The sequence below is a fragment of the Canis aureus genome, chromosome 13, assembly GCF_053574225.1.
Source record: "Canis aureus isolate CA01 chromosome 13, VMU_Caureus_v.1.0, whole genome shotgun sequence".
Classification (NCBI taxonomy): domain Eukaryota; kingdom Metazoa; phylum Chordata; class Mammalia; order Carnivora; family Canidae; genus Canis; species Canis aureus.
Window position 1 is genome coordinate 16,227,272 of NC_135623.1, and position 16,121 is coordinate 16,243,392.

Sequence of the window (16,121 nt, forward strand, 5' to 3'; positions counted from 1 at the left end):
GGAGTACTTTTTAATATGTCAATTAACTTGATATCCATAATTCTATGAGTAAATTATATGATGCCTGTTCCAGAAAATAGGACTCAGAGCTGAATACAGGAGTTGTCTGAACACACAAAGCTAGTAAATAGCAGAATCTAGACTTGAATTCCATTTTGTATATGGCTTGTTCTTTGTATCACATACTACTTTTTTTATATTGCTATTTCTCCCTTTTGCAGATTTTCCCTATAAATGGCAATATTTTGCTTTTGGCTAGCATGTGTGTGTAGGAGGGGGTTCAGGGGGCTGGAATCAGATCCCCAGGTCTCAATCAACATTTTACATCTTTTACTAGGCGAGGGCACCACCTAGTGGCATACAGTTTGCCACCAATATAGTCAAAGACCATAAAAGATGAGAAGGAAATGGTTTTTGTTCTGCTTTCCTCCGCTGGTTTGACACTACCTTGTAGCAAGCTAGAGTGTCTGATTTAACTCTTATAAATCAAAAATAATAGAAGCCTGGTAACGCTAAGGATTAAACAAGAGTTTTGGAATGAGGCAGACACAAATTTAATACCAGATTCAATATTTTTTGACCTTGTTAAGTTACTAAAAGTAGCTTGAATCTGTCTCCTCGTAATACCATTTACCTGACAGGGTTATCATGGAAATACATATGAAAATCATCCAGCACAGTGCTTGATCCAAAGAGCTTAATAACTCAGTAACTACTGGTTCCTTTCCCTATTCTCCTTTTTATGTAGCCTAAAACCATACGTGTCTCTGCTTTGTTTTTGTTGTTTGTGACAGTGGATGGGAACTTACTATCGAGTAGAGGAAACAGAAAAAATAACATGGAATACCATGCAATAAATACTTTCATGGATATAAGTGGCAAGTGTTATGAAAACATAGAGGAGGATCAGGTCTATTAGAAGGATGTGGATCAGGAATGCTACACAGAAGGAGGAACATTTGAAAAGCCTCTAAAAGATGGGCTCACCAGATAAGGGCACAGAATTTCTGACGTAAGAAAAGAAACATGCCAGGATATCAGAAGCACTGAGGACTGAAGAAACACAGTGAGGGAACACAAAGTATAGTGCAGCTGGAACACAGTCTGGGGTGGATGAAGAAGTGGGGAGACTTCTGTGGCCCAAGTCCATGGTAGTTCATTAAGCTCACTCAGAATCTAGGTGATAAATGCATTATCTATCATCACCATTATCAACCACAGCAGTTCTCAATTAGATACGTATTATGTGCCAAACCGTGTATATAATTGCTAAGCCTCACAACAACCCTACAAGTTACAGGTTATCTTCACAGAGGTCAAGAAAATTGCCCAGTGGGGCCGCGGAACCGCCGGACGGACCGCCGGGCCTGAGCGCCGGCCGAGGCCGAGGGCCGAGGCCGAGGGACAGGGACGGGGACCCGGTGACGGCGCTGTGCGAGCAGGTGCGAGCAGGTGTGAGTAGGGCCCCGCGGCCGCCAGGCCAAGCCCGGGCAGGCGTCCTGGCAGCTCAGAGACAGGAGCAGATGTGGAGGATTCCAAGAAATGGGCCGCGGGCCGGAACAGGCAGCGATCAATGAGCAAGAACGCGGCGGCCGTGCGGGGCGTCGGAGGGGAGGAGGGGCGGAGGGGCGCGCGGGGCGGAGGGGCGCGCGGGCCTGGGCCTGGGCCTGGCGGCGGGCAAGGCAGACAAGGCGGCCGCGGGGCCCGCAGGGCGAGCGCTGACCCAGAAGGACCTGGCGACCAAGGCAACGAGAAGCCGCGGCTCATCGCGGACAGAGGGCGGACGGGCCATGCCTAAGAACCTGGGCCGGCGGCCTCAGGCTGCGGGGAAGGTTCGGGAAGCCGGCGGGGAAGAAGCCAAGGGGCGAACCGCACACCAAGCCCGGGGAGCAGCGCGCTCCGCCTGACGTCACCCGGCTGGTTGCCCCGCCCCCGGCACCGCGGGTCTCGGACGCGGAGCCCCCTTACCCACACCTGCTGTCAAACAAAACCTCGCCAAGGATTGCTTCTCCTGAAATTGTTACCCCACCCCCCATCTCCAGCGTCTGCGCAGTGGGGGTGGCCCCCGGGGACCTCTAAGTGGGACCACCTCAGGCAGGCGGGGGTGATGGCGACAGAAGACCCCTCTCCGGTCGGGCTTTTAGACGAGCCAATAAACGTTTGTTGCCCTTAAAAAAAAATTAAAAAAAAAAAAAAAAAACTGCCCAACGGCACAGAGTCATAGAGGTAAAGCTGACTGAGATTTAACCCCAGGTCTCTGATTCCTTCTACTACACCAGTTTTCCCAAACTTGGCTGCATAAAACCCCAAAACAAAATCTACTTTAAAAAAAAACAGGTTCTAGGGCAGCCTGGGTGGCTCAGTGGTTTAGCACTGCTTTCAGCCCAGAGCATGATCTTGGAGCCCCAGGATCGAGTCCCACATCGGGTTCCCTGCATGGAGCCTGCTTCTCCCTCTGCCTGTGTCTGCCTCTTTGTCTCTCTCTTTGTCTGTCTGTCTGTCTGTCTCTCTCTCTGTGTGTGTCTCACATGAACAAATAAAATCTTAAAAAAAAAAAAAACAGGTTCTAGACCCTATTCTGAAACAGTGTTATCTAGAGAATAGGACCTGGGAACCTAATTGTAAACAAACTCTCCAAATGATTCATAAATAGGAAGCCAAATGGCAAGTCCAGCTTTTTGAAAATACCAAAAAACTCTTAAAACACACACACACAAAATTAATAGCTTCCATCTAAGTGCCAGATGCCCAATCCTCACAAAATTCTGCAAGGATATTATAATCCCCACTTTAAAGAGAAAACTCAAACTCAAGAAGCTTACAGATAACTTCCCTCTTCCAGTCAACAAGGGCAAAAATAATATTCAAACACCGGTATGTCTGGTTCTTCTCTGTCATGCTGCATGGTAAGCAAAACAAAAACAAAACAAAACAAAAGGCCCCTAAATAACCCCTGCCCCTATATAATCTCCTCCTATTTCCATGTGGGTGGAAACCTAATGAGTATGATGAGCCATCTCTGAAGTGATTTATTACAGAATAAGTTATTATTGGAATGATTCCAGCTAAAGGGAGATTATCTGGTGGGTGTGACCTAATCACCTGAGGCTTTTTAAAAGCAGAGTTTTCTGCAGCTGGTAGCAAAATGGGAGTTAGAGTCAAAGCACCAGAAGGATTCAATGCTCCTGCTCTGCTGCCTTGAAGATGGAAGGGGTCACATGAGAAAGAATATGTGCAGCTTTTAGAAGTTGAGAGAACCAACTGAGAGCTACCAAGAAAACAGCAACCTCAGTCCTACAATCACAGGACTGAATTCTGCCAATGACCTTGAAACAGATTCTCCCTTAGATTCTTCCTCAGAGCCTCCAGATAAGTGCCCAGGCCTCCTCAATACCTTGATTTCAGCTTTCTGAGACCTGAGGCAGAGAATGCTTTTGAAATGTCTGGTCTACAGAACTATGAGTTAGTAAATAGGTAAAGGTGGTTTTCTGTTTTGGGTTTTGTTTTGTTTTGTTTTGTTTAGGTAGAGGCTTTTTAATTATGGTAAAATACAAAATTTACCATTTAAACATTTTTTAAGTGTTCAATTTAGTGGCATTAAGTACATTCATGCTGTTGTGCAACCATCACAAATCTCCATCTCCAGAACTTTTTAATCTTCCCAAACTAAAACTATATATTCACTAAACACTAATTCCCCAATCTCCCTTCCAACTCCTGGTACTCTAGGTACCTCATATAAGTAGAATCATATAGTATTTATCTTTTTTTGGTTGTCTTATTTCATTAAGCATAATGTCCTCAAGGTTCATCTATGTTGTAGCATGCATCAGAATTTACTTCCTTTTTAAGACTAAGTAATATTCCATTGTGTGTATATAGCTCACTTTTGCTTATCCATTCATCCACTGAATGAATACTGAGTTGCTTCTATTTCCAGGCTATTGTGAGTAATTCTGCTATGAACATCAGTTGTACAAATACCATTTGAGTCTGCTTTCAATTTTTTTTGGATATATATAAACCAGTGTTGTTTTAAGTCAGTTCCTTTTTTTTTTTTTTAAGATTTTTTAAATTTATTCCTGAGAGACACAGAGAGAGAGAGAGAGGCAGAGACATAGGCAGAGGGAGAAGCAAGCTCAATGCAGGGAGCCTGACGTGGGATACCCGGGTCTCCAGGATCAGGCCCTGGGCTGAAGGCGGCGCTAAACCTCTGAGCCATCCAGGATGCCATTAAGTCAGTTCCATATCTTGAAAACTGGGTAAGTAAAAGGAAATAATTAAGCACTTATCCTGTTTATTTGATCTACAGCACTAGATAACCAAATTCATGAAGAAAACTAATTCCTTATAATTATTTCTGATAAAAATTAGAACAAAATGATGAAATATCATAATTTTGCAACTTCCAAATAAGTTGTTCAATCTAGGAACTGAGCATCAGTAGCTGCTAGTATCAGTAAGGAGCAAAAGCCAAACATTATATACTTTTTGATAAAACAACACACCACCACCTATAGCCTTACCAAAGGGATCGAACTTGAGTCTGATCTAGTCTCTCCATCCAGTTCCTAATTTGCAGGAAAAGCAGAAGAGAAAGGAGTATGCAGGATTATAGCTGTGTGCAATCAGTGAGTTCTACACTATGGAAAACTATAGGTCAAAGCGTCTAGATTCTTCAATAGATAAATTGCAAATAAGAGGTAAAAGTTGAAAAGAAGAGCAAGACAAAAGTATAGAATTTAGGAATGTAAATCCAAGAAGTGATTACTATAATAGAAATAGGGAGGGGGGGATCCCTGGGTGGCGCATCGGTTTGGCGCCTGCCTTTGGCCCGGGCGCAATCCTGGAGACCAGGGATCGAATCCCACGTCAGGCTCCCTGCATGGGGCCTGCTTCTCCCTCTGCCTGTGTCTCTGCCTCTGTGTCTCTCTCGGTGTGACTATCATGAATAAATAAATAAAATCTTAAAAAAAAAAAAAGGGGGCCTGTTTTATATAAGAAACAGGAAGGGGCCTGTAATTAAATGATGCATATAAAGAGGCTTCCAGAGTAGTTGCCAAAATTCTTTCCTAACCTGGGTGGTAGTCAGAAGGGTTAATAATTAAGTTATATTTAAAAGAAAAAAAATAGTACATTAAGTGTAACAATGAGACAGTGGCCCAAACCCAGACTGAAGCCAACTAAAGAGCTGTCTCACAGCATAGCTCTGCCAAAGTTTCACTACTTAGCTATCTCAAGCCAAGAAAGCAGTTAATACTAGACAGAGTGGAGACTAAGGTCAATAACAAATGCTTCGAAAAGCAGTAAAACCAAGATGACAAAAGAGAAACCAATGGAAAGAAAAAAAAAAACAGTAAATAGTATTAGTTGAATTTTTAAAAATCTTTATGCTATCACATATACATCATCTGCTCAAAACAAGCTTGTCTCATTTCCAACCTGCAAATTTACCATACTTATTTTTCTATCTCAGCATGAGAATTTTTCCATTAGATTTTGTTCCTGGGTTCCAATTCAAGATGTCAACATAGGAAGATCCTTTTTTTTTTTAAAGATTTTAATTTTTTTTAAAGATTTTATTTTTTTTTAATATTTTATTTATTTATTCATAGAGACACACACAGAGAGAGAGAGAGAGAGGCAGAGACACAGGCAGAGGGAGAAGCAGGCTCCATGCAGAGAGCCTGACATGGGACTCGATCCAAGGTCTCCAGGATCGCGCCCTGGGCTGTAGGCGGCGCTAAACCGCTGCGCCACCGGGGTTGCCCAACATAGGAAGATCCTGAACTCATCTCCTCCCATAAACATACTAAATCTACAGTTACACATGGAATAATTTCCTTTTAAAAAAAAAAAAAAGAACCCTGGGCAGCCCGGGTGGCTCAGCAGTTTAGTGCCACCTTCAGCCCAGGGCCTGATCCTGGAGACCTGGAATCGAGTCCCACGTCCGGCTCCCTGCATGGAGCCTGCTTCTCCCTCTGCCTGTGTCTCTGCCTCTCTCTCTGTGTCTCTCATAAATAAATAAATAAAATCTTAAAAAAAACCTTAAAGGCTGGTTGAGTGACAACTACACATCTAGTAAACAAAAAGAAAACCACATCAATGTGGGTAGGAGAGGCTGGAATACGATTTTACCATAAACCATACTCCAGGTACTGCATCCTACAACCTAGAGAGAACTCAAAATCCAGAGCTTTTCCTTGGGGAGCAAGGGGTTCAAACCTCACATTGGGCATCCCAACTTTTAAGACATCACTGGAGACAAAACAATTTTGAAAATCAACTAGGCTTGCATCTGGAAACCCACAAGACTCCAGTGAGCTAGGAAACTGCTCTTAAAGGGCTCAGATGCTCTGACTCACCCACCCCAAGGCCCAGCTCACGGGCAGCTGATCACACTGAATTAAAAGTTAAGGGGCAATCGCTTCTCGGCCTTTTGGCTAAGATCAAGTGTAAAAGTTAAGGGACAGCCTGGGTGGCTCAGCGGTTTAGTGCTGCCTTCACCCCAGGGCCTGATCCTAGAGACCCAGGATCAAGTCCCACATCAGGCTCCCTGCATGGAGCCTGCTTCTCCCTCTGCCTGTGTCTCTGCCTCTCTCTCTCTCTCTCTCTGTCTCTCATGAATAAATTTAAAAAATAAAATAAAATCTTAAAAAAAAAAGTTAAGGAGGCTCACCTATTGACATGAAAGCATCAGCCAAACATGCAGGCATCTAGGAGCCTCCTGAAACACTCACCAGGATAGAAACTGATGGATGCCATTTTCACATTCTCCCTTTGCTATGCTCCAGACCACCATTCTCTTGGAAGGGAGCTTTTACATTTGTCTGCTGCCCCAATTTTGGGGGCTACTACCTAGGGGATGCCCCTTGATCTGGAGGCCAGAGGAGCTTGCATTCCTGTCCCATGGGATAATAATCAGTGTTACCCAGAAAGGAAATTATACTTGTCTAGTGCTCTGATTTTTGCAATTGCTACCAGGGGACAACTCTATGTCACCTTGCTATAGTGACCAGGGGGGCTTACTTACACTTGTGGGCCCCACAGTCTATAACCGACAGAGAAAATTATTTTTATATTATAGATTTTTATTTATTTATTTTAGAAAGTGTGTGTGAGTGGGCACAAATGGGAGGAAGGGCAGAGGGCAGGGGAGAATCTTAAGCAGACTCAACACTGGGGGTGGAGCCTGATATGGGGCTTGATCTCACAAACCTGAGATCATGACCTGAGCCAAAAATCAAGAGTCAGTGGCTTAACTAACTGAGCCACCCAGTGCCAACAACAGAGAAAAAAATCTTACACAGCTACCACCCCAGGGCACAAGAGGCAACAGACCCAGGAGCCCAGTCTTTCTGTGAAGGAAACCCCTACTAGCTAAGCATCATGACTGCAGCCTGAGGGACAAGCTTCTAATTAAACATGCAAATTGGGGCCAACTATACTCCTTTCCAGAGGACTTGGAGGGTGGGTACTACCTTCACATTCACCCTCTGCCACACCCCAGAGTACTAGTGTCTCCTGGAGGGAAGTTTTACACATGTCTGGTGCCCTGGTTTTTATACCTAGAGCCCCAAATTTCCTGGCTACTGCCCAGAGGATGCCCTTAATCACCTGGCTCTGGTGACCAGGGTAGGTTGCATTGCTGGGTTCCACGAGACTGTGGTAAGAAAAGAGATGGTTCTTGGAAGATTACAACTATACCAACAGTAGATCAAGGCAGACTCCCCAGTCTTTCTGTGAAGAGGGCCCCTTGGCTTGTCCCATAGTTTTGGCTTGAGGGGTAGGCTTCACATTTGGCATATATTTAGTGACCTATGGAGCCGCTCTCAGGGAACACAGGCTGTGGACACCATCTTGCTCCAACTTCTGATATCACCTAAAAAAGAGCTCTTACACACATCTGCAGCCCCAATATTTCTGTGTGACTGCCATCCAGGGGATACCTCCAAATGGCCTGACTCTGATGGCCAGTGGGGCCTACATTTGCAGTCCCACAATACTATATATAATTGCATGCATGTAAAAGCTGATGCCCCGGGGTCTGGCTTCCCAGTCAGTTTGAATTTAGGTACTGAGATCCTCTCCTCTGGCACACTGACAGGTCTTGGACATCCTCAACTACTGGGAGCTTTTACAAATATGACACACTGCTTAGACAAGCACAAAAGTTTGAGACAACCAAGAGCTGAGGTAGGGTTGAATGACAAGGTTCATCTCCTGCCAGTGATCACTCCTTCAAGACTGGGAAAGGTGGTTGTTTCATCTACTGTATAGAAACCAACAAAGAGAGTCAAACAAAGTGAGAAACAGGCATATGTTCCGAATGAAAGACCATGGTAAAACCTCATAAAAAAAACCCTTTTTTTTTAAATTTTTGTTTATTTATGATAGTCACACACACACACAGAGAGGCAGAGACACAGGCAGAGGGAGAAGCAGGCTCCATGCACGGGGAGCCCGATGCGGGACTCGATCCCAGGTCTCCAGGATCATGCCCTGGGCCAAAGGCAGGCGCCAAACCGCTGCGCCACCCAGGGATCCTACAAAAAAACCCTTGAAACAAAAATAATTTACCTGATTAAGAGTTCAAGTCAATGGTCATAAAGATGCTAACCAAACTGGGGAGAAGGATGGGTTAAAAAAATGAGAACTTAAATAGAAAATATTAAAAAGTACCAAATAGAGGTCACAGAACTGAAGACTACAATAACTGAACTTAAAAAATACTAAAGGGGTTCAAGAGTAGCCTAGATGAAGAAAAGATCAGTCAACTTGATGACAAGGCAATGGAACTCATCCAATCAGAACAGCAAAAGGAAAAAAAAAATGAAAAAAGTAAATATAGCTTAGGGGACTTATGAGACAACATCAAATAAAGTAACATTCACATCATGGGGCTCCCAGAACAAGAGAGAGAAAGGGGCAGGAATCTTATTTGAAGAAATAATGAGTGAAAATTTCCTAAACCTGGGGAAGGAAACACACATTCAGGTCCAGGAAGTACAGAGAATCCCCAAGTAAAAGGAACCCAAAGATATCTATACCAAAACACAGTATATAATTAAAATGTCAGAAGTTAGGGGGAGCCTGACTGAGGTCAGTTAAGCATCTGGCTTTGGCTCAGGTCATGATCTCATGGTCCTAAAATCGAGCCCTACATCCAGCTCCATGCTCAGCAGGGAGTCTGCTTCTTCCTCTACCTCTGCCTCTTCCTCCCCTCATGTTCTCCCTCTCAAATAAATAAATAAAATCTTTTTTAAAAAATAAAATGTCAGAAGTTAAAGAGACTCTAAAAAAAACCTTGTGATATACAAGAGAACCCACAAAATACCACTAGCTGATTTTTCAGCAGAAACTTCACATGTCAGAAGAGAGTGGAATGTTATATTCAAAGTGCCAAAAGAAAAAGCTTCTAAGAATACTGTACCCAGCAAAGTTATCATTCAAAAGTGAAGGAGAGAGTTTTCCAGACAAGATAAAGGAGCTTATCACAAAACCAGCCATTTAAGAATTGTTAAAGTGACATTGTTAGGGTGAAAAGAAAAGGCACTAACAGGAAAACACGTGGAAGTAAAAATCTTATGCATAAGGTAAATATATAGCAAAGGTGATGGATTAACCACCTTTAAAGCTAGTATAAAGGTTGAAAGACAAAAGTAGTAAAACTAACTATAACTACAATAACTAGTTAAGGGATACGCAAAATAAAAAGATGTAAAATATGACATCAAAAATATAAAACACAGTGGGAGGGTAACAAAAATATAGCTTTATAGCTTTTACAATGCACTCAAATTTAAGTTGCTATCAAGTTAAAATACAGGTATACATAGATACACACACACATACACACACATATATAGGCTGTAATATGTGAACCTCAAAGCAAAACCTATAATGAAAGGAATCTAAACATAATAGTAAAGAAGGACATGAAACCACAAAGACAGAGAGCAAGAGAAGAACAAAGAACAAAGAGGAACTACAAAAACCACCAGAAAACAATTAACAAAACAGTAATAAATACATTACTTCAAATGTAAATGAACTAAATTCTCCAATCAAAAATCAGAGTGGCTGAATGCATAAACAAACTAGACTCCTTTATATGTCACCTGAAAGAGACTCACTTCAGATTGAAGGACACACAGACTGAAAGTGGTGAGGCAGAAAAGATACTGTGTACAAGTGGAAACCAAAAGAAAACTGGTATAGCTATCCTTGTATCACACAAAATAGACTTTAAAACAAAAACTGTAATAAAAGTCAAGGAAAGATATTATATAATGATGAAGATGTCAATCCAACAATAGGACATAATATTTGTAAACATTTATGCACCCAACATAGGAGAACCAAAATATATGAAGCAAATATTAACAGACCTAAAGGGAGACATTGATAGCAATACAATAGTAAGAGACTTCAATACCCCACTTTCACAAATGGATAGATAATCGATGGAAAATCAAATAAAACTTTGGCCTTAAAAGGCACATTAGACCAAATGGACTTCTTAATAGATAAATACAGTAAATTTCATCCAAAACCAACAGAATATAAATTCTGCTCAAGTGCACATACAACATTCTCCAGGATAGCTAGTGTTAGATCATAAAACAAGTCTCTTTACATTTAAGAAGACTAAAATCACATGAAGCATCTTCTCTGACCATGATAGTATGAAACTAGAAATCAATATGTAACATTGTGATTTATAAGAAATATACATTTGGTTATTCAGAAGACCAAAATATATTTCTCATATGTGTTTGATCTTCATCTACAGTTTCTGGCTCAAAGCTCCCAAAACCTTTGGAATTTCCTAGGTACTAAGAGTGATTAAAGTGTCTTTTCTTATGTTAATGGATCAACTTTGGGAACCCACCTATGGATGAGGGCAGGTTGGGGCACCTGGGTGACTCAGACAGTTAAGTGTCAGCCTTCAACTCAGGTCATGATCTCAGAGTCCTGGGATCAAGCCCCAAGTCGGGCTTCCTGCTCAGTAGAGAGACCACTTCTCCCTCTCCCTCCCCCTCCCCCACACTCTCCCCTCCCTCCACCCTGGATTGTGTGTTCACAAGCATACTCTCTTAAATAAATAAAAATCTTTTAAAAGCGGGGGAGGGGATGAGGGCTGATTACACGGAGAACAGATTATGTGATTAGAAAGTTAGAACTTAAAAAAAAAAAAAAAAAGAAAAGAAAGTTAGAACTTTCAGTCCTGGGGCAGCCCCAGTGGCTCAGCAGTTTAGCACCACCTTCAGCCCAGGGCGTGATCCTGGAGACCGGGGATCGAATCCCGCATCGGGCTCCCTGCATGGAGCCTGCTTCTCCCTCTGCCTGCGTCTCTGCCTCTGTCTCTCTCTCTCTCTATCTCTCATGAATAAATAAATAAAATATTTAAAAAAAAAAAAAAGAACTTTCAGTCCTCCCCACCTCCAACCATGGGTGAGGAGAAATGGTTGGAGGCTGAATCAGTCAATGGCCAAAGACTTAGTCAATTATGACTATGCATGGAAGCTTCCATAAAAACCCAAAAGGACTGGGTTCAGAGAGGGTCCAGGTTAGTGAGTATATGGAGATGGGGGGAGAGTGGTATGTTTAGAGAGGGCATGGAAGCTCCACACTCTTTCCCCGAATATTGTTTTATATCTCTCCATCTGGCTATTGATTCACATCCTTTAGTAAACTGGTAAACATGTTTTCCTGAGTTCTGTGAGTTGCTTGAGCAAACTAACTGAACTTAAGGAAGAGGTTGTTGGAATCTCCAATTTGTAGTTGGTCAGTCAGATAGAGGTAATAGCCTGGGGCTTACAACTAGCCTCTGAAGTAGTGGGGAGAGGGCAGGCTTATAGAACTGAGCTTTTAACGGGTGGGGATTTTTCAAACACAATGACCAATGGAATGGAATGGAATGGAATAGAGAACCAGAAATACACACATATCGTCATTTAATTTACAACAAAGGAGTCAAGAACATAAATGAGAAAAGAACAATCTTGTCAATAAACGGTGCTGGGAAAACTGGACAACCAAATGCAAAAGAATCAAAGTAGGCCATTATCTTACAGCATACACAAAAATTAACTCAAAATAATTAAAGACTTGAACACAAGATCTGAAAACATGAAACTCAGAAAAAACTTAAGTGGTAAGCTAATTCTTAGCATTGTTCTGACTCCAAAACCAAAGGCAACAAAAGCAAAAATAAACAAGTGGGATAACATCAAACTAAAGTCTTCATAGCAAAGGAAATCATCAACAAAATGAGAAGGCGGGGATGCCTGGGTGGCTCAGTGGTTGAGCGTCTTCAGATCAGGGCATGATCCCAGAGTCCTGGGATCAAGTTCCCCCTGCATGGAGCCTGCTTCTCCCTCTGCCTTTGTCTCTGTCTCTTTCTCTCTGTGTCTCTCATGAATAAATAAATAAAATCTTTAAAGAAAAAATGAGAAGGCAAATTACTGAACAGAAGAAAATACTTGGAAATCATATATCCAATAAGAGGTTAATATCCAAAATATATAAAGAACCCGCATACTCAACAGCAAAAAAAATCCCCAAACAACCCAATTTAAAAATGGAAAGAGAAAAAAAAAAATGGGCAGAGGATTAAACAGACATTTTTCCAAAAAAGCCATAGAGATGGCCAACAGGCACATGAGAAGATGTTTAACATCACTAATCAGGGCAGCCCTGGTGGCGCAGCGGTTTGACGCCACCTTCAGCCCAGGGTGGGGTCCTGGAGACCTGGGATAGAGACCCACGGTGGGCTCCCTGCATGGAGCCTGCTTCTCTCTCTGTCTCTCTCTCTCTCTCTTAAACCGTAAAAAAAAAAAAAATCATTAATTACCAGGGAAATGAAAATCAAAACCATGAGACAGCACCTCACACCTCAAAAAGACAAGAAATAACAAGCAGAGAAAACATGGAGAAAAGGAAATCTTGTATACTGTTGGTGGGAAAGTAAACTAGTGTAGCCACTATGGAAAACAGTATGGAAGTTCCTCAAAAAATTAAACAGAACGACCATATATATGATGAAGCTATTCCACTTCTAGGTTATTTGTTCAAAGAAAACAAATGAACAAACAAAATTCATGGATACAGAGAACAGATTGGACATCAGAGTGGAAGAGGGTTGAAAAATACAAAATGGTGAAGGAAGTCAACTGTATGGTGATGAATGGTAACTAGAATTATTGTGATCAATTTGTATCATATAAAATATCAAATTATTATAACATACACCTGAAACTAATATAATGTTCTATACCAATTTTACCTCAATAACAAAAAGAAAGAAAATTAAGGTAGAATTCATAAACGTTTTTATGAAGCAACTAAAAAAAAAAGAAAGCCAAGAAATAACAAGTGTTGGTAAGGATGTGGTGAAAAGGGAACTGTCATGCAGTATGGAGAGAAATGTAAATGTCTGTGGCTGCTACAGAAAAATTGTGTGGAGGTCCCTCCAAATTTAAAAAAAACTACTATATGACCCAGCACCCCTGTATTCACTGCAGCATTATTTGTAACAGCAAAGATATAGAAACTACTTAAGTGTCCAGTAATGGATGAATGGATAATGAAACTGTGTTATGTATTTCTTTATATATCTATCTATAAATATCTTTATATATCTAAATATGTATACACACATACACTGTACTATTATTCAGCCATATAAATAAATTAAATTGGGTCATTTGTGATAACAAGAATAGACCAGGAGACCAGAGAAATAAGTCAGAGAAAGACAAATACTGTCTAATCTCTCTTATATGTGGAATCTTAAAAAACAAAACAAAACAAGACAACAGAAAAAAACCCACTCTGTATCACAGATACAGAGAACAGATTGGTAGTTGCCACAAGCTGGAGGTGGTGAAGGAGAAATATCCACTGTGGGGGGAGGGGGCTTTTTAGTTTCAATAAACTGGAGGAGGGGAAGAATTTGGTTTCTTTCTCAGTTATTTCCCAATTCTGCCAATTAGCTACTGTTAATAAAGGCAATAATGTTTACCAAATATATTCACATCTTCAAAAGCAAACATACAGGAAAAAAATGGCAGAAAGAAAAATGCAAATCAAATATGACCAAATATATTCACATCTTCAAAAGCAAACATGCAGGAAAAAAATGGTAGAAACAGGAGCCAGAAGACAAGACTACTAGAAGCTGATTTACCTAGTTATGATAAAGGTAGGCTCACCTTCAGATATAATGGAGTACTAGAAATTGTATCCCCAACCAGTACTCTTTCTTGCCTTTAGCAATTTGGACAATGACGGAAACTGAACAAGCAATTAAAAGCAGTGTGAGGGATCCCTGGGTGGCTCAGCGGTTTAGTGCCTGCCTTTGGCCCAGGGCGTGATCCTGGAGTCCCGGGATTGAGTCCCACGTCGGGCTCCCTGCATGGAGCCTGCTTCTCCCTCTGCCTGTGTTTCTGCCTCTCTCTATGTGTCTATCATGAATAAATAAATAAATCTTTAAAAAAAAAAAAAGCAGTGTGAAACTATAAGCCTGCACTGTCCAGTAAGGTAGCCACTATTAGCCTTACGTGGTTACTGGGCACCAGATATGCAGCTAGTCTGAACTGAAATATGCTATAGCATAAAAGACACACTGGATTTTGAAGACTTAATATAAAAAAAAAATGTAAACCTCATTAATTATTGTTTTAATGTTTACATGTTGAAATAATAGTATTATGGATATACTGGCCTAAACAAAATATATTAAAATTAACTTCACCTGTTTCTTTTTCTTTTTAAATGTGGCTACAACAAAATTTTAAATTAACATCTGGCTCACATTATACTTCTATTGGACATCTCTGCTGCAAAAACCCTTATTAAATAGTGTTGAATAGGAAAAATAAAGCAACTATAAGCAGGGATTTTTCAAAGCTATTTCTACTATGTGTTCTATTACCAACACTATAACTTATTTAATTTCTAGTCCTGGTCCCTGACTATAAAATAGAGGTGAAAGAAAAAAAATCAGTAGCTGCATTAAGTCATGGATACAACATTAAAACATTAACAAAAAGAATATAGTTCTAGTCCTGGTTCTGGACTGGCTAGTAGTTAAGCTGGAGAAATAATTTTTTTCTTTCTGAGCCTTGGCTGCCTGTGCCAACAATTAAGTGAGAAAACAGACCTCCATGATTCCATCAAAATATTTTTTCCTGTAAAAATTGGGTTTTCATAAAAATGAATAAATACTCACTCTGAGTCTAACACATCCTCTGCGAGAGCCTCTCATCATTTTGTCCTTGGACTAAAAGAAAAACAAAAACATTCCATGAATAAAAAATAGACTATTTTTAGAATCTCCTGGGGATAAAGAGAAAAAATTTACAGTAGTAATATCCCTCCATTCACCCATCCCTCTCCAACCCTCCAAGTCACTTTAAGATAGAAATTAGTTTCAAATGACTGAGTTTTACTAGAGTGGTGGTAGAGATGCTGGTGCACTGTTGGTAGAAATGTAAACTGGTGAAGCCACTATGGAAAACAGTAAGGGGGTTCCTCAAAAAATTAAAAATACAAATACCATACAACTCCATAATTCTACTTCTGGGTATTTACCCGAAGAAAATAAAAACACTAATTAGAAAAGATAAAAGCACCCTATGTTTTTTGCATTATGTACAATAGCCAGGAAATAGAACCAGCCTAACTATACATCAACAGATGAGCAGGTAAAAAAGAGAGAGTGTGGGTATACACACACAAATATACATGCAATGGAATATTACTCAGCCATAACAAAGAATGAAATCTTGCCATTCATGACAACATGGATGGACCTGGAGGTAGTATACTAAGTGAAATAAGTCAGACAGAGAAAGACAAATACCCTATGATTTCATTTATATGTGGAATCTAAAAAACAAAACAAACAAACAGACTTATAAATAGAGAACTGGTGGTTGCCAGAGGGAAGAAGGTTGGCAGATGGGAAAAATAGGTGAAGGGGATTAAGAGGTATAAATTTCTAGTTATAAAATAAATAAGTCTTGGGGATGAAAAGTACAGTAGAGAGGACATATTCAATACTACTGTAATAACTTTGTATGGTAACAGATGGCAGGTATATTTATTGTGAT

At 40.8% G+C, this 16,121-nt stretch overlaps 1 protein-coding gene across 6 annotated transcripts in view; it reads right to left on the reverse strand.

Moving 5' to 3' along the window:
• OSBPL9 (oxysterol binding protein like 9) overlaps positions 1-16,121 on the reverse strand; it is a 161,602-nt gene that overhangs the window by 115,583 nt on the left and 29,898 nt on the right. For 4 of the 6 annotated variants that reach the window (XM_077844936.1, XM_077844935.1, XM_077844932.1 and 1 more), the window contains exon 2: positions 15,239-15,289. The exons of the other annotated variants lie outside the window; for them this stretch is intronic. In XM_077844936.1, the coding sequence (XP_077701062.1) occupies positions 15,239-15,289 (51 nt within the window). The remainder of the gene's footprint in view (positions 1-15,238; positions 15,290-16,121) is intronic. 6 annotated transcript variants of the gene reach the window in all.